Here is a 17669-nt window from a genome sequence, read left to right as displayed (position 1 = left end):
TAAATATTAATACGTATTTCTGCACGTATAAATATTAATACGTATTTCGGTACGTATACGTACGATTTAAATGTAAATACAAACTCAGTAAATAAAATTTACTAAATTACCCTTTTACAAATTACTTTTTACATTTACTAAAAGTAATTTATAATTACATTTACCGAAGGTAAAATTTAATTACATTTACCGTAGTAAATAAAATTTACATTTACATTTAAGTAAATTACCAAAATACCCTTCTGTCAAAACTGCTCACACCGCCTCACACGGCGGCGCGTGTGGCACACGCGCCACCTCCGGCCGGCCGCGCGTGGGGCCCACGCGCTGACGCCAACCAAGGCGCGTGTGATGCCACCGCCGCCCCAAATTCCTCCCTTTTCTTCTTCCTTCCCCCTCCTCGGCCTCACGCCGCCCTTATGCTATCTCACACGCTCTCACGCGCCGCTTAACACGGCGGTAACCCACCCCCCTTCAACCCTCTCCGATCTCCACAAAAAATCACAAACAACCAACAATCTTCAATCACAACACTCAATTAATCGATCCATTACCTCAATCGATGTTTTGGATCGTCGGATTCCCTCGGAGAAGCTCCCAAAAGTCGCCGTGAGACTCGGTTTCGGAGGGATGAGGGTCGATGGAGTCGGTGCTCGAGGTGAGTCTCCAGCGGGTAGATTCGTGTCGCGGAGGAAGGGGCGAGGTCGTGATGGTGGCGCCGAGCTCCTGCGATGCCGGCCACGTCGAACTCGACGAGCCCGAGGTCAAGCTCTGGCGGTGTCGCTCGATCCCCGCTCGGGGTGCGTCGTCGCTACGTCGTGGTCGCGCGGTCTCAGTGACACCGGCGGTGTCAAGCACGGAGGCGATCGGAGGGAAATCGCCGGTTTGGAAGGAGAGGTAGGGGAGAGAGAGTCGCGAGGGAGGGAGAGAGAAATGGAGGCGGTGCGAAACGATAGTGAAGGGTTTCCTGAATTGGAAACCCTAATTCACAAAAATATCCTATTTATACCCGTTTCCAAATCGGAAACTAACTTCTATCGTTAATAACTTTTACATCCGACGTCCGATTCGAACGTGTCACATATCCCCGAACTCGTATCGACGAGCTCTACAACTTTCGTGAAGAAAGTTTTCGTAACCGAGCGACGAAATAAAAGTCGATACTTTCGTTCGGAAACGTAACGTTTTTCTTAATAAACGTTCCGAAAACGTTTCCGTTTTTCGTTTCAAAGCATCGCAAACAATAAGTTTCATTTTATTTGAAATTCCAAAACTTAATAGAATTCAAATCAATTCACATATTGTTTTAAAATCTAGGGTTATTACATGATGAGCCAGATTGCGCTACTCAGAGTCAGCCACCTGTAGAACCCAGGAGAAAGAAGCCAAGAACTAGCCGAACTGGTGATGGAGGAATAGTTGAAAATAGTTCTTCTCAGGCTTCCGTACCTGGTCGTACTCTGAGAAGATCAACTCGAAATTCCATCCGCCCCCAATAACTCGCACATGTATTGGATATAATTAAACTACTGATAATCATATAGGATGAAAAGATCATTGTCATGTTTAATACGTATTCTAACTCAAAGAAGATATTGAGAGAGGGGACTAAAATCCTGAGGTCTTAACACAATAATCTTAATAAGAGCAAATTATGTTTAGTATATATACCTGCAAAGTGCAAACCTCAGGCAGTTCCTGAGGCTCCGGAGGCTCAGAAGTCATGTCACATATGAAAGAATCCCTCCAATAATGTACAGATCGAACTCGATCTAGCTGACTTATGGCTACCAACAAACCCGACCTTCCTCTTGGTGTCCTTACTGTAGTACTCAGCTTTCACTTTAGCAGCTCATGAAACGCTCGCATCGCCTGCAGCATCTCATCAAGAACCTTCTTAGGTATTTCATGGTTCACCATCTGGAACAACCCCACGGTCTCCGCGGCCTGCCGGATTCCATCAATCACCTATGCATGCCTGCTCATGGCAACCACTGAGTCAGCGAGGTCCACCACTGGAATACTGAACTCGGTTTCGGTTACTTCGCCGTGATCTATAGTCGGATGGATGAAAATTTCTGGGATTGTGGTTATTCCTGCTTCGACGATCCCTTCACACCAGCTTTGGATTCGTCAAAGGCCTTCAACTGTTTGAGATGAAGGTCATCGTCGCTTGAACTCTCGGTCGCCATATTGTAGTGTATATCTTGTGTTTGTGGTACTTTGTACTGAGAGTATGCATGGTAGGCTAAATATAATGGCCAGAGCCAGCCTGCATTGCTCAAGTGCGCAGAAAGGAATGAGAAGTAAGCCAATCTTCTAACACATAATTGGTTATCTAATAATTCTATAAGTAAATTTAATATCTTCTTATGTGTGACGTTTTTGTTTATTAACTATGCATGATATATTGATTCAAGCTATGTAACACCGTACCAAAAAGGAGTGAGAAGTGAGCCACCATGTAACTCTATATTCTATAAATGGTTTATATTCTGCTTATATGCATTGCGTCTATACTCAACAGAAATTAATGACGTGCATGAGGATGAGAAGTTAGTCACCATCCCCTGTACTCTATATGTAAATGCTTTTAGTCTCTGCTGCTATGTGTTGCTTTACGAAACCCATTTAATCTGATTGGCAGCTAATCAAATATTCAACTTAATCAAATACAAGCGTCATAAGTTCATAACAAATTTGCTGGTTAGGCATTTAATATTCTAGCTCCTCCCTCTGTGAGTAGTGCAATTCGCAAATCGCAACAGCAGCTAACTTCTGGTTTACAGGTCCTATATATAGCTAGCATCTCCGAACACTTTCCCGGGCTTCCTTGGGGCACAATGCATGTCTCGTGAGCTAACAAACGCACTTCCTAGCTTCAGCACTGATGCTTCCAATCTATTTTTCAAAAAAATTAGAAATGTGATGAATAATGCAAGGTAGCTGCGAGTCTATAACTCTATGTCTATATACATCTCCAGGTATCAACTTTAGTACTCTCAGTGCACGCGGCAAGAGTGATGTTAACACTGAATCGCTGAGTAACTTTTGAATCTTAGGAAGCACAGTTCTATCAAGGCATGTTTTTATTTCACTTGCAGAACCATTATCGATCAATGGTCCCGGGAAATTGAAACGGGTGCAAGATAGAGCAAATTTAGAGGATTTTGCTGATCTCATTGAAGCATCTCATAAGTACACAAGAGGAACACCACTCCCTGCTTCAATTAAACCATATATAACGCTAACTCAATTTATTGCATAGTGTAAGAGGGAATAGAACTTGTGACAGGATGTGGAGAAAAAAAAATCATACGGTGATAGATGACCACCCAGAGCCTTGTACCTTAGGCTTTGAAATTGTCCTCGATCTCTCTAATCAAATTGACAAATTTGAAAGTTGGTGGAGGTGATAAAATGACTAATGATGGTATGATTTAATCCATTAGGAATTATACTGTTGGCATAGGCTTATGCCCGCTATAATCAGCACGCTAAGGCTAATAAGTAGCCCAGTCTCGCAATACCAGCAGTGAGCCATGCGCAATGGGTCACCCAGCGGCCCAACCAACTACGGACGCGCCCTCACACGCATCTCAAAGAAGACTTCAGAGAACACCTTAATCGGGCCTTGTCCCACACCGGAAGATGAGTAAATGATCTACCTCAACTCAACAATAAAAGGTTAAACCTCATAAGGAAAGTATACTGAACTATCCACTGTTACTCTGCATAAATTACCATCAACCAAATTTGAGCATTGGAGAGTTAAAGACCACGCCATCGTGGTCTCCACTTTGACGACTTGTGCTACTTGTGACAGGAAAGGAACAAGGAGCACGGCGTACTGCATCAGCAAAGAGTGTAGCGTATTACATCAATATAATTCACTACGTTAACATATAAGCATATAAATGCAGCAAATATGGTGCTTCTGCTCCAAAGGAATCCTATTGTTGCAACTGAAACAACCATGTTAGATTAATAATAACGTAATTTAACTCCTGATGTGTCATCTCCATGGGACTTGATGGCTTCTTCAGTTCTGTCTAGCTTCTTCATGAACACGTACAGCCATGTCCTTTAGGGCACTGTCTACTCTATCTCCTGCGTTTATTGCCTTCCAGAATAACTATAGAATAGATACAAATGTTACCATACTTGCTTCTTTTTTCAGAAAGCAAATGTTACCATACTCACATCACCATTCTGCAAACATTGCTTGAGCATAAAAACAAAGCATGGCTTACAGGATCTGAATTCACACTACCAGAGGTAAAAAAGAATGATCAGCACTATTGAGCAAACATGGAGGGCCAGAAAAAGAGAAGGTCCGATTGGCAGAGTCCAGCGGGCCATGGTGGATCCGGGAGGCACCGACCCGTTATCCTTCCACTGCAAGGGGCGGGAGGTAATCGCTGCTCTGTGAAACCAGCCTCACGCATTGCCCTCCGCTCTAGGGACAATCTGACCCAGAGCCTTCGCCCAAGTCACAAAGCCCAGCCCTCCGCTTGGAACGGACGGGTCAGAATAAAGCCTGAACCGAACCCGACCCGCTAGCGCAAAGCCAATGTCCCAACTCCCACATGCCCCCACTCGGGTCACAAGCTCACGTTACCAAGCTCGGCGACACCTAATGTACAGTGTAATTTTATAAAGAGCTATTATAAAGTCTATGTTTCGGTGTGGGATGTATTTTCATTGTATTTCTAATTGAAGGCAGAGGCTTTTCCGTTTTGAGGTCTATTAGGATATAGAATTTGGTTCGTCACTGATGGATTCTTATCATTCATTTACCAATTTAGGGAGTAGAGCTTACAGTGATAATTTAGAGACACCGAAATTGGCTAAATTAAGACTCTGAAGCCTCTTATATGACGCCAAAACATGCCTGCATAATGCGTCATTCCACAGAAACATTTTTAGCTGTAGTGAAACTGAAATGGAGTTCTAGCTTAAGAATTGCTAAATGAGATTACTCAAGCAATCAAATTAAAAGGTTATTATACCCAAGATAATATCAACAGAAGCAAAGTAACATTTCGTTACCAGAGGAGGAGGTCCAAGACAACGGATTGATGACAGCTTCAAAAGTTCAAATCTTCTCTTGGAGGATATGAGAACGATTACCATACTCTTAAAGCATATATAGAGAAGCATTATAGGAACATGAAAACAAGATGTGATGCAATAGTTGGAACCGGATTTTCAGTTCTCAACAACAATTTTGATGCTAATGGCAAAGAAACTGTATGCATGATATAAATAAATTCAGGTTAAATGTCCCAGTACCGCATGAAAACTAAAGTTCCAAGTGCTAGAGCTTCTTCGGAGTTCTGATAGGAGGTTTACGATTCTGATCAGTGAGTTAGCTGTCTCAAAGGCACTTGCGGATCATCGACATACCAGAATCAGCTTATGAAACAGAAAAGTCTATTTAGCCTATCAAGAATTCAAGATTATTGCAAAGCTGACTTGGGAGCTCAATCCCTTGCATGCCATAAGTGGGAATAAAAGAAGCTGACTTACTTGACTGAGAACTTACTATTCCAGCTAGCAAGTCCTATTTGGAGTTTTGGACTATAAAATTACACCAGCCTATATAAGCTTGTTTGGTAATTCTAGAGTGAAAGCGAGGAAAACCTGAACATTTCTCATGTGTAGTCGCCTGATCTACAAGTAGGCGGTGCGGCTTCTCAAGCCATCAACAAATATACTGTGTAAAAGCTTATGCCAGATTCACACTGACCCTCACATATCAGAATGAAGTCAATGAACTATATGAGATATATATATATATATATATATATATATATATATATATAATGCATATTAAACTAGTGACAACGGCAGATTTCTTAAACTGGCAACAGGATCATGAAAACATGATATGAGGAATTAGTTGGGATCGGGTTCTATCTTGCTGCTAGTGCCAAACATGTCGTTGCGATATAATGGTGAGAATAGGAATCATCCCTGAATGAAAAATCAAGGTAAAAATAGACCTAATACATATTTCAACAAGATTCTATGATAGAATCCTATTAGGCCTCCTGTTTCATTATGTACGAATAAATCTCAGTAACGGGGTTCACCATGATTCAAACTGAAGTTCAAACTCTATGGAATCATGGTCTGATGTTGGTGGTGTTAAACTGATGGTTGGCTAATTATCTAAATCTTTTAGTCCACCCAGATAAGTGTAGCATGGAGACTCAAAATTAAACTTGTAATCACGTACTTTACTGTTGTTTGTGCTGATGAAGCACGGTACCGGAAAAGACTGACGCTGGAGCACTTGCGCTGGAAGAATGTGCATACATTTTCTGGAGCTAGTGTGAAAGTTCAGTCAAAATGTTGAAGCTAGAGTATAGTACTGAAATTGAGAGCAAATCGAATTGGATATACTTGTCGGACCATCCAATTGGTTAGTTAACAAGGAGCTTAGTACCGATAATTGCGACGTAACATTGTGAAAGGCTGATTTTGATTCAACGGTAAAAGATATAGAACTAAAGCGGTGGAAAAGAAGCATACAACTGCATCCTTTAACACGAACCAGAATTACGTAAATTAATCAGTAGCAGATTGCGCCTTCACAAAAAAAAAATTGACCCAAATTTCGTGAAGGATGCAACTTTTAAACAATTAGAGAATCATCTATTCCTACTGAAAACTTATAAGGAATATCTGCATATCATTAAACAACTAGCAGAAGTCCCAAAAGCAAACTCTCACTCACGTCTATAGTTTCCGCACCCTGTCAACCTATTGACATCCACAGCCTAATATGTACCACCCAGAAAAGACAAAATTATCATCCAACACCACCACGGCACCACTTGATCAGAAACTCAAAATTAACCACCAAAGCAGTACTTCAATGATAATATAGTAATTTAAATAATTGTTGCTCCGAGATTAGCCAGAAAAGATAAACAGCAACTGAAAGGCAATGATAAAAACATTGATAGTTGAATCCACTCAAGTAAACCAGAAGCAAATGTTCTGACAGCGGCAAACTAAAGCATAATGGGAGAGAAGAACACCAATTGCGAACCAAGACACATAACTATAGAGTAACACAAGCAAGAAAACCAATAACCCTGACTAGACACTACCCAGCCAGATTCGTAAACACTAATTACATAATAAAACACCCCATAATTTACAATATGTAGAAATCAACGCCTTGCAGCAAAGGAGACTTCTACACCATGTGCAAACTTCTAACCAGAAAATAAGACTATTATCTAACACTTGTAATTATACCTTTAACATAAGAAAAGCCAATTAAAGGATGGAAGATAAAACCTGTGTCAAAGTGTCAAACTCAGACAACTAGTAAAGCAAACTCTCTAACCTTAACCTTGTTTTCACATCACCAGCAAATTCACTCTTAAAGCCTACAGGATTCTGTGTTTTGTGGATATCAACCACAAACAATATTCTAATCACAACCACAAGTTGTTAGAAGTGTTAACAACCACACAAGTTCTTAAAGGTTTTAAGCAAAAAAACTAAACATTACCAGTCTAACACACAGAATTAAAAGTTATTAAAAAAACAAAAACACAAAAAAAAAACTGGACATCATCAAAACTGAAAGCAGAGGAAAAGCTATTGACCATAAAATCTAGATAATATCAGTACACCAGAATTTACGATAGTTGGAGGTCACTAAAGACTTGCAATTCTCCAAAAGAGAGAATTTACGATATGTGTGCCAGGACATTAATTTCTTTTAAACATATAATAAACCCTCACGATCTAGCATTTCAGTTATAGAGATTACAAGGTCTGATCCATCACAGGAATCACTTAGCAAGGACGGACTGGTTCTCCTGCTGTTGCTGAAAGTTCAATGGCCTCCTGAAGAGCATGATGTGTGGCTCAGGGCGGTGAATTGCATAGTGGACCCAACCACGGCTCTGCTGAACCCCAATAGCACGCCATTCATTCTATATGAACACAACACGAAACCAAAACATGTCATTAACAACATATCAGGGCTAGGATTCCAACACACTGCAACCAAAAGTTAATAACTACTTCTGCTTCAAGGACATAATATATGATCATGATTTCACATTCATATTCCTTTCTCAGTTTCAACATAAACCAAACACAAGGGAAAGCACTTGTCTCCGGAACCGAACATAAACCAACTGAATTCCGAAACCACGAAATTGAACATCACATTTCAGTGAGTACATCCATTTTCCACAGAAATCAAACACAAATATTGTTCAAAATTACAACAAAGTGAGACCCAATCAGAACAGAAATTCAAAAAAGAAAAGAAAAACCCCTACCTCAGAAAGAAGCCGATTCTTTGGAAGTAGTTTGGACACTTCCGGAGGAAGAACAACATGCCTGTAATGCGAAATCATTCTAGGGTAATCCCATAAACAACAAAACACATAAACAAAAAATGAAAATGAAATTGAAGTCGAGTGTTGAGGGCATACCTGTACTCATAAGTATCATCAAAGTATTTCTCAGAGTACTGGATCTGGCCCATCTTAGTCTCACTCACACCAAAATCACAACCACTTTTTCACACTAGCTCGATCTGCCCAAACAAACAAATCCCACTTTTTATACACCCAAAACGAAATTGGCACTAATCAAAACTCGAATCAAAGCAGAGGGAGAGAATCAAAGAGAGTGTTACCTACCTCACACAGAGCCAGAGAGAGTAGCGAGCGTGATACAAAAATAGGGTTGGGAAATGAATGGACTGGAGGGTATATAAACGGGGAACTTGAACTGTGGGGGTAGTACTGTAAATTCGCTCTCCGAAAATGCTCCCTTCGCTAATTAATGAAGATTAATGAATTAACGAAGCATCATCACATGGTTGGTTTTGAATTTTGAGTTTATCCCGCTCCTCCTTTTTTATCTCTTTTGATTGGTCGACGCTGTTGGTTTTTATTCCTAGAAGGCCACGTCATCACCATAACGGTAAGATTGATTCAAAGTTTTTTGCTATGATAATCAATCAAAGAATTCAAAACAGGGCCAATCGTAATTCTCCGAGTATGACAGGGATTAAGTTTCTATTAGCTTTTATGGAAATTCTAGCGCCTGCGATGAATGGGCGTCAATTTACTCGCTTTAGTTTTGTATTCTCTATAGTTGTAACAAATGATAAACAACTCGAAATGCACCAAAAGTGATAACAACTCGATAATCATCGCCCTAAGACATCAGACAAACACAAAAGCTACAAAAATGGAAGCCAATGGAGAGACATTTTAGGTGTCTTTGGAGAGAGACCTGCTCCAATTTTCTATCTTTCAAGTTTTCAATCTATTTCAAAACTCCCTCAAAGTGTCCTTGTAGCTACATGCTCCCCCCAAGGTTCTTCTGAGGAAATCAATGTCTCCCATATCTATATCTGCCCAAAAAGAAACCTAACCTACTGTATAGTTAAGCTATACCATCTGCTTTACTGTACACCATGAAACCTGGGAGTCCTGTACATGCTTTGGGTACGCTCTACAAAATATTAGCTTCTCCATCTCAAACCAACTAATCTACGATGATTCAGCCTTTGCCTTCTCCTTCTTACTCTCCTGCGAACCAACATATCTGCACTTGGGGACTGACTTCTTCAGCACTGATGTTCCATGGAAAATCAGTATAGGGTAACGTTTCCTGTACTCGTGTATCTGTGAGATTGGGTACCAAATGTGAAAACATATTCTTGAATCAATTATATTGAAAAAAAAAAGGTTAAAGAAGTCTTATTTACACACCTCACTCTGGTCTAGACTCTGAAAACCAAATTTCTTTGTCCATATGGATGCTGCCTCATCAGCAGCAGGCAGCAGAAGAATTTTCACAGATAAATATGCAAGAAACCTCTCAATACATGAAAATAAGGTCTGGAAGTAACCCTGCACAAGTCGTATGAAAAAGAGGTCGCAATCCAACATTTCATGCATCCACAAAGGCTAACAGCAGAAACAATACTAACCTGTCCTTGGTAATCAGCGCTTGTTGCCACTAGAGGAAGCTCTGCCACATCTGTCCCATAGATACGAAACATAGCAGCTGAAACAAGCGACTCACTGCAAAATAAGCGGCACTTGTCAAATCAATCAAATTACCTCTTCATATATATAAGGTTGCTACAGAAGAGTCAAAAATGATCCTCACTTGACTGTAAGTATTGCACAGTACATCCCAGCAAATTCTTGAGTCTTTATGGCCCCTCTGCATATTCAGTTAATATAATTTGTCAAGATCAACTCAAACAGGAAGACAATAAGTAACTGCTTAGTATGGCTACCCTAAAAGAGAAAACAGTGGCTCACCCATAAAGCATTTCCTTAATGAAGTCGAGGCCCGATTCCTTATCAACAATAGGAGCAAATTGATCCTACAAAACCACACAAAAAAAAGGACAAATTTACTTCACCCAATATGTAATTGCCAATAAGCAGAACATATAATTGTAGTATCATAAGGTCAATGGTGCTAGATATAGACAAAGAGCCTAGGGGAATAATACATTAAGTATACATGATTGTTAAATAATCAATGGACACCTTGTCCCCTTTTCTATAAATATGATTAAAGACCCTCATTAACAGCACAAGATTTAACAAGTTACAACAATCTTGAAGCCAACTTTTCGCATGGTTCACTATAGCTCAAGACTACAGCTTGGTGAATGGATGGTATTACAAAAGACATTGAAAATCTTAACTGAGTGACAGATTCTAATTCACTCACATGAAAGATGGCAAGAGCCTTGGAGAGTAACTGTGAGCTTTCATCGCCAGTAGACGTTTTCCCACTGAGCACTCTCCATTTTATATCAAGACTCCCATCCGCAGGACCTTTTTCATTGTGTTTCTTCCTTACAACATTCAGGAGGGACTCTGGAAGCTTCTGTTGACCATGAGCTACCAGCTTCTGCAAACCTGAATAAATCTTGAGACAGTTTGGATGACAGAACCATTTTTCTTTCGGAACTTCCTGGAGAGGAAATGTTTACAATTATATAAATTTACCAGCCAAAACAAGAGCATACAGGAATAATACACAAACATGCTGGGCAAAATACAAACAGAGGATGAAAGTTGCACCTTCAAATCAACAATTCCGTTTTCCTTCAAACATCCAACATGAAATTCCATTTCACACTGCAGAGTAAGGAAAAACATCATTTGGAGAAGGCAAAACTTTAAGCACATCAAACTCAATATTTAGCAAGGTCACAAATCAGTTAGCAATCATTGTACCTGATCACATAGAATAACTGTGCCAGGACCAAAACCCTCATTTTTGAATTCATGGCCACTGAAGACATCAAAATCAAATAGTTTGTGTAAATGCAAGAAATCTAAGCAAATCATGATCAAATGAGACATATCATCAACATGTATGAAAAACACTAATCCCCCAGAGGAAAATATTATTGTGGATAAATATAAACAGATCAAAGATCATTGAAGGTTAAGACTAGAACGAGAAGCAACCTGCACAGTGAACATCCACCAAACTTTTCATCGCAAGCTGGGACAATACGAATGCAACGGTTGGTTATTTGTTTTATAGGATCAACTCCTGCAACCCTTCCCGCTGCAATAGCATTGGCATTATTCTCCAGATCTTTCTTGCCATCAAACATAGACTGGCAAAGTTTACAGTACCAAGTACCATTAGGGACAGTTGGTAGGCACCCTGCAATTCACCACAGAAAAAAAAAAAAAAAAAGGCATAACCTTGCAAATTCCAGCACAAGAGAAGTACAATAATGTCCATGACTTTACATTTTTACAATATGTAACAAAATTACAATACTATTATAAAAACTACGACAAATAAGTTAGAAAAACAAGATATATATATATATATATATATATGTGTGTGTGTGAATATTTCAAAATTTGAAACACACAATAGACATGCAGTAATAATTAGAGTAAAGACCTGCCAGGTAAGGCTGTCAGATAGACCAATACTCAACTTCCACACATCCATGAACTAACAACACTACAACCTAAGAAATCGATTACCAATTACATCCAAATTTTATACAGACAGAACGTTTCCTTGTATACAGTGTGGGAAGAAGTATGGTAAGTATAAAGGTATGAACAGTAGGATAGGACAAAGGAGAAGCACTCACTTCTCAGACACACCCTCAAATTTCATTGGCATATACCATATTCACCATGTAAATAAAGCATTCAAAGAAAACTGGAAAAAGCTGCAAAGCCTTGTCATGACCAGCTCTTTTATCAACGCCAATTAAAACCTACTTTACTATATAACTATATACTACACAAATCTACATGGAAAATATGTATTCAAAGATCCAAATAAGTATAAAAATAACCTGCATGATAAACCCTTGGGCAACTATTGCAGCGTATGACCTTTCCTCCTTTTTTGCAAGTTTGGCAAAGGTCATCACAATCCTCAGTAGATAAGTTCCGTTGTCTTGCAAGCTCCAATGAGAACTCATGAAGAGATACCCCATTAGATAAGAAAATGTTGTGGTAGCTGTCGAACAAATAAATAAAAGTTAAATCATAATCTGGTAAAATAAAAACATATTATGAAAGAAATTGTGCAAAATCTTCCCACCCAAAAAGAGCCCAACCCACGGTGGTTTTCATGATTTGATAGGTCATGTGACAGCTAGAATTAGTCAGTGCAAGACCAGTGAGTACATAATATGACAGTCTTTTCAGGTGATTGTTAAGAGATGTCGGAACACAAACTTTTTTCGGTTCTCATTTTGAAAATGCAAGTCCATAAACTTAACTTGTAAGACATAAAATAAAATAAAGTAAAAGTTCAAGGACTCATGGTTTCCGACGTGATGCACAGCCAGCATGGGATTCAAACTGCGAGGGGCTAACCTGCAGATTACGCAAGACAATCATATATCTGCTGATAATACCACACTCCATCAACAATAATAGTCTCCCTAGAAAGTAAAAGTACCTCTTTATTGCAGCAATTACACACAATGCCAGACCCCTTTTTATAGCCGCCAACCCGTTTCTGACAGCAAAACAAGATCAATCAGCACAAAATTTTGCCTCTACCAGCCAAAAGTACTAATTCACATGTTTTAATTGCACCTCTTTATTATGAATATAAGTCACTTCAGACCCGTCTGGCAAATTATCATCCTCAAAAACCAACTTATGCATCCCGATGTCCCTAATGAAGAAATGACAGGCAACAGACATCTAGTTAGATTATAAAAATAAAACAAAATTAGATGAACAGTACATGCTAATATTTGCCTTAACAAAAACAAAGGTAAACATGATATGCTTAAAAAATAAGCGAGCAAGTGAGGATCTATACTTTTTAGTTACTCTTCCTCGACTTTTACTTGCTGAGGACCTAATCTTCAGCACAGTATCAGGACACTTTGAAGAGGAATCAGGGCAGTTTGAGATAGTACCACGAAACTTTGAAACATTACCAGGAGACACTGGCATGGTGTCAGGACACTCTGGAACGGCGTCAGGACACTTTGTGACAGTATCAGGAGAGGTTGCAACTGAAACTAACTTTGGTAATCTGAAATATTATCCAAATTCCCATCACCAATCAGTAACAATAACATCTAAAATAAATAATATTATTATTAGAAAACACCAGTTGTATTTATAGCTCTTAAAAAAATAAGAACCCTAACCATACATCAAAGAACCTGATAGACACCAAAAGATTAAAAAAACAACTAAAATTATTGCTACTTTGCTAGATTGCGTACCAAGAAATGCAGTTTACAAGAGATATTTCATAAACAAAACTATGCAATCAAATGTGAAGAAAATAACAGGTAGTAACCAAATGTTACTGTTATATGAGAAGCAAGTTTCTGTGAGACTCCATGTGGTATTAAAAAGCTTAAGGAAAACAAAATCGTATGCATAACAATCCAAATAACACAAAAGTGCATTTTTATTTTAACACTACTTAAAAGTTGAACTAACTTTTAAGACAGTAAGTTGCATACAACTGATACAGGCCATATCAGACAATTCCAGGCCGGACTTGTCAAACAATCAGATGACACATAATCAAACAAGCAGAGTTGCAAAGCTTACTCAGAACAATCATTCCGAGCATCAGAAGGCTTCCCAGCTACAGAAATATTAGCGTTGGTCTCTTTCAACTCCAAGCAGTGGCCGCAAAGGAGCAATGCTGATTTACTATCACCCTTGCAAATAGATCCTGCATTATTGTAAATGACAAGATTCACATGCAGAGTAAAAAATAAATGAACATCAAAAGGCATTTATTTTTGTTAAGTGAAAATAAAAGCAACCTTTGCAATTGAGGCAGATGATACATGTGTTAATAGATGAGCACCCAACAGCAAGGCAGACAGATTCTTCCAAGGTTTCCAATGAAGAATTGCATGCTGTTAAGACATCCCGAAGGGTCTTCCCGTTCTCAAGATATATGTAGTCAGGAGGACGCTTATTTGTGCTTTTGGCATGCAACTCAAAATCATTTGGTGAAACAGCCTACAGAAATTCAATCCACAGGATTATCAAATCACTAGACAAGGGACAATTTTAGAATGCATGTACAATAAAACATGGGAACATAAATACACACCTCAGTTCCATTGCATCGCTCACAATGACACAATATAAGAGAACCAGATATCACTCCAGTGAGCCCTTTTTCTGCAGCTTTTCTTCTTCCCTAACAATAATAAAATTAAAGTGACATCAGTCATAATCGAACACATTGACAATAAACATACAGGATCAACAGTCAAAAAGAACATACCTTTGACACTTTACAGTAAGTCACTGGCTGCCCCTCGAGAATGCCAGTTTTAAGAAGCTCCGACAGTTTGAACTTCTTCACAGTCTTTGGCATTTTCATCTCCGCCTCAACTGATGAGCTTTCCTCTGAAACAGTATTGAAGTCTAGAGCTTCATCCTCAACATTCAATGCGGCCCGAGTGAACCTCCTCTGCGGCTTTTCACTCACCTCACTCTCCACTTTATCACCCTTCTTACTCAAATTAAGGATGTCCAGCTTCCTTAGAGGCTGCTCAGACTCACTCTCCTTCAACTCCTCCTGCTTAGGCTCATCGCCAGTCACAGACTCATCAACACCACCCGTAATCGGTGCATCATCAATAACCATATCCTCTACACCATTCTTCATTTCATCTTCAACCACTTGGTCTTCATCAACCTCTAACTCCGATCGAGTATCCCGCTCTTCACTCACCTCACATTCCACCATATCACCTTGATTAAGGATGTCCATCTCCACCAGAGTCTGCTCAGACTCACTCTTCTTCAACTTCTCCTGCTTCGGCTCGTCTTCATTCACAGAATCACCACCACAACCGGCATTGCCTTCATTTTCAGCAACCACATCCACGGCAACACTCTTCATTTCGTCCTCGCCGACCTTCTCTGTCAGCTTAGCCTCAGCCACTGGGCTCCTACGCCGCGACGCCGACCTACTGTACATCATAATCGGCTTCTCAACCGCAATCACCTCTCCTCCAACCAAATCGAGCTTTTCTGGCTCAGTCTTCTTCAACTCCTCCATCTCAGCCTCATCTCCGTCACCAATAGAGCCAACATTATCCGCAGGCATCTCTACAACACCTTTGTTCAATTCGTCTCCGGCGGCGGCCTTCGACTCCGCCACGTGGCTTCTAGGCTCCTCGTCGCTCATAAGATCTACCACGTCGCTTTTCGCATCGTCTTCACTCACAGCCTCCACCAATTCCTCAACATCCTTCACCTTCTCGCCGCCGCTCGCCGCCTCCTGCGCCTCGGTTTTCGTCGCCTTCTTCAATCTCTTGCGGTTCACACTCACCGGAGACTCGTTCTGGGCCTTCCGGACCCGAGTCCGGCCCAGCGAGCAAGCCTGAGATGATGCAAAGTTAAATTCGCGCTTCAGACCCCGCCGGACCTGAGTCCGCTCCACGAACTTGTCGGAATCTGTGCCGTCCGCCATGCACGAGGTTTGAAACCCTAGAAATCTCCCCCAATCCAATCCGCCCGGTTCAGATTTCGTGTAGGATTTACCAAATAATTAACAAATAGAAATGGAATCGATAGGGATGAGGGCTGGGAGTTGAAAGATTCAAATCTGGAGGATACGGCGAAATTAGGGTTTTCTGCGTCGGAGAATTTTGGGATTCCTAATTTAGAGGATAGGGGAGAATGACAGAGGTGTTTGTTTTGGAGGAGAATTGTAGAAGACGAGGAGTCACACCAGGTATGAAAGAGAGGAGAGAGTTACCTCTCTGTAATTTCTTTGAAATGACAATTATACCCCCAACATGATACGACTCATACGAGGATGTGGGATTTTGTTCCGTTGGAATCTGCATCTAAATCAAGCTGAAAATAACCGTCTTATTTTTGTCCTACGTTACAAATTACACAGTAATATCATTCGATTTAGTGCGATGTAATACATGTAGATTCTCATGAATATTACATTTTTGAGTAATTATTCTGTGTACCCGCTCCACCACGTGACACTGTCATGTGGTGTACTCAGTCAATCATATTACGACATGGTATAATTAACATGCACGCGGTGAAAATGACAACATTTTATTTACATATAAAAACTAATTATAAATAATTACAGTAAAAAATGAACCAATAACATTAAGAAATACGACACGTGAGATATATGGTGGGTATATATAATAATTTCTCTACATTTTCTCTCTCACCACTTTTACAGGTTTTGCCAAGCAGAAGAAGGAAGAACAACACCCACTCCCTTTTGCCAAATCAGATGAATCTAACGAGCAGAAGAAAAAAATAGAAGACAATTATGAATCTGAAGATTCAAAAAACTAAGTGAGTCACAACGACAAAGATCTAAAAGAAAATGAGGAGTCTCATTCCACCAAACCAAACATACGATGACAAACCAACATTAACAAGCGCATCGGCCATGTGATTACCCTCTAGAAATATGAGAAAAATTTAAAATGCATACCATTTTCTCAAATAACACGGACACATCTTGGACAATGTGGTGCATGTAGGAGTTTAAGTGTTTAACCACCATAGTTGTTTCCACTTCAAGCCAAATGTGCTTCCGCTCCCTAACCCAATTTTACAGGTTTTTTCATGTGATTAATGGCACACCATACGAATGCTAAACAATCATATAGGACGAATTTGCTTGGAGACTATCGCAAGTAACGCAGGGATAATAAGAACGTACGTACGGGGGGGGGGGGGGGGGGCGCGAAAGGGGTCAGCTGACGCTTCTCACAATATTCATGCAATTGTTGATTAACTAGGTGAAGTGCCGAACAAATCAATTATTTAATTGCTGAATCACGTCCCTCCTAAGATATGAAATTAAAGCTTTACCAGCTTCTAATTAATCATCTTAGTTATATCTTTGGCCGATTTTTTGCCGCTTTTTCTATTGTTTGAATCATTTCCTCTCTCAATTCTATTTAGGCAAAAATGCTGATTTGTACCCTAAAATTGATCTTAATTGTTAATTTACACCTCGAACTTGCATTTGAGTCAATTTACCTCCTAAACTTGGTAAAAATTGCTGATTTGCACCATATCCGTTAAATTTAATGTTCTCAATCCAATTTTAAGTCACATGTCATGCATTCAAAGTGCAGTATTGTCATTATATATTTATTC

General features: G+C 39.8%; 2 protein-coding genes across 2 annotated transcripts; both read right to left on the bottom strand.

Moving 5' to 3' along the window:
• Window positions 1–7613: 7613 nt before the first annotated feature.
• LOC126786225 (cyclin-dependent kinases regulatory subunit 1) lies at window positions 7614–8735 on the bottom strand. The gene is made up of 4 exons (XM_050511986.1): window positions 8685–8735; window positions 8475–8578; window positions 8319–8379; window positions 7614–7964 (listed from the first exon to the last, which is right to left on the bottom strand). The coding sequence occupies exons 2-4, from the start codon at window positions 8525–8527 to the stop codon at window positions 7821–7823; spliced, it is 258 nt and encodes an 85-aa protein (XP_050367943.1). The 5' UTR covers window positions 8528–8578; window positions 8685–8735; the 3' UTR covers window positions 7614–7820.
• A 466-nt stretch (window positions 8736–9201) lies between these two features.
• On the bottom strand, window positions 9202–16228 carry LOC126787307 (uncharacterized). Its single transcript, XM_050513214.1, has 19 exons — window positions 14794–16228; window positions 14617–14706; window positions 14321–14522; window positions 14100–14226; window positions 13348–13566; window positions 13116–13197; window positions 12976–13035; window positions 12845–12890; window positions 12613–12760; window positions 12362–12528; window positions 11499–11703; window positions 11262–11319; window positions 11106–11162; window positions 10750–10995; window positions 10329–10393; window positions 10171–10227; window positions 9989–10082; window positions 9768–9908; window positions 9202–9680 (listed from the first exon to the last, which is right to left on the bottom strand). Exons 1-19 carry the CDS (start codon window positions 15988–15990, stop codon window positions 9546–9548), a joined length of 3396 nt encoding a protein of 1131 aa, XP_050369171.1. The 5' UTR covers window positions 15991–16228; the 3' UTR covers window positions 9202–9545.
• Window positions 16229–17669: the final 1441 nt, after the last annotated feature.

Source organism: Argentina anserina, chromosome 3 (assembly GCF_933775445.1).
Source record: "Argentina anserina chromosome 3, drPotAnse1.1, whole genome shotgun sequence".
In the NCBI taxonomy this organism is placed as follows: domain Eukaryota; kingdom Viridiplantae; phylum Streptophyta; class Magnoliopsida; order Rosales; family Rosaceae; genus Argentina; species Argentina anserina.
Note: the sequence above shows the minus strand (reverse complement) of the source record. Positions and strands in the feature narration are given on the sequence as shown.

What these genes read in the sequence shown, in the direction of transcription:
- LOC126786225 (XM_050511986.1), bottom strand. Translation starts at nt 8,527, where the DNA reads ATGGGCCAGATCCAGTACTCTGAGAAATACTTTGATGATACTTATGAG. An exon ending in GATGATACTTATGAGTACAG is followed by an intron (nt 8,380 to 8,474) that starts GTATGCCCTCAA and finishes TTCGCATTACAG; the next exon opens with GCATGTTGTTCTTCCTCCGG. An exon ending in AGAATCGGCTTCTTTCTGAG is followed by an intron (nt 7,965 to 8,318) that starts GTAGGGGTTTTT and finishes GTGTTCATATAG; the next exon opens with AATGAATGGCGTGCTATTGG.
- LOC126787307 (XM_050513214.1), bottom strand. Translation starts at nt 15,990, where the DNA reads ATGGCGGACGGCACAGATTCCGACAAGTTCGTGGAGCGGACTCAGGTC. An exon ending in CTTACTGTAAAGTGTCAAAG is followed by an intron (nt 14,707 to 14,793) that starts GTATGTTCTTTT and finishes TATTATTGTTAG; the next exon opens with GGAAGAAGAAAAGCTGCAGA. An exon ending in GGTGGATGTTCACTGTGCAG is followed by an intron (nt 11,320 to 11,498) that starts GTTGCTTCTCGT and finishes TGATGTCTTCAG; the next exon opens with TGGCCATGAATTCAAAAATG.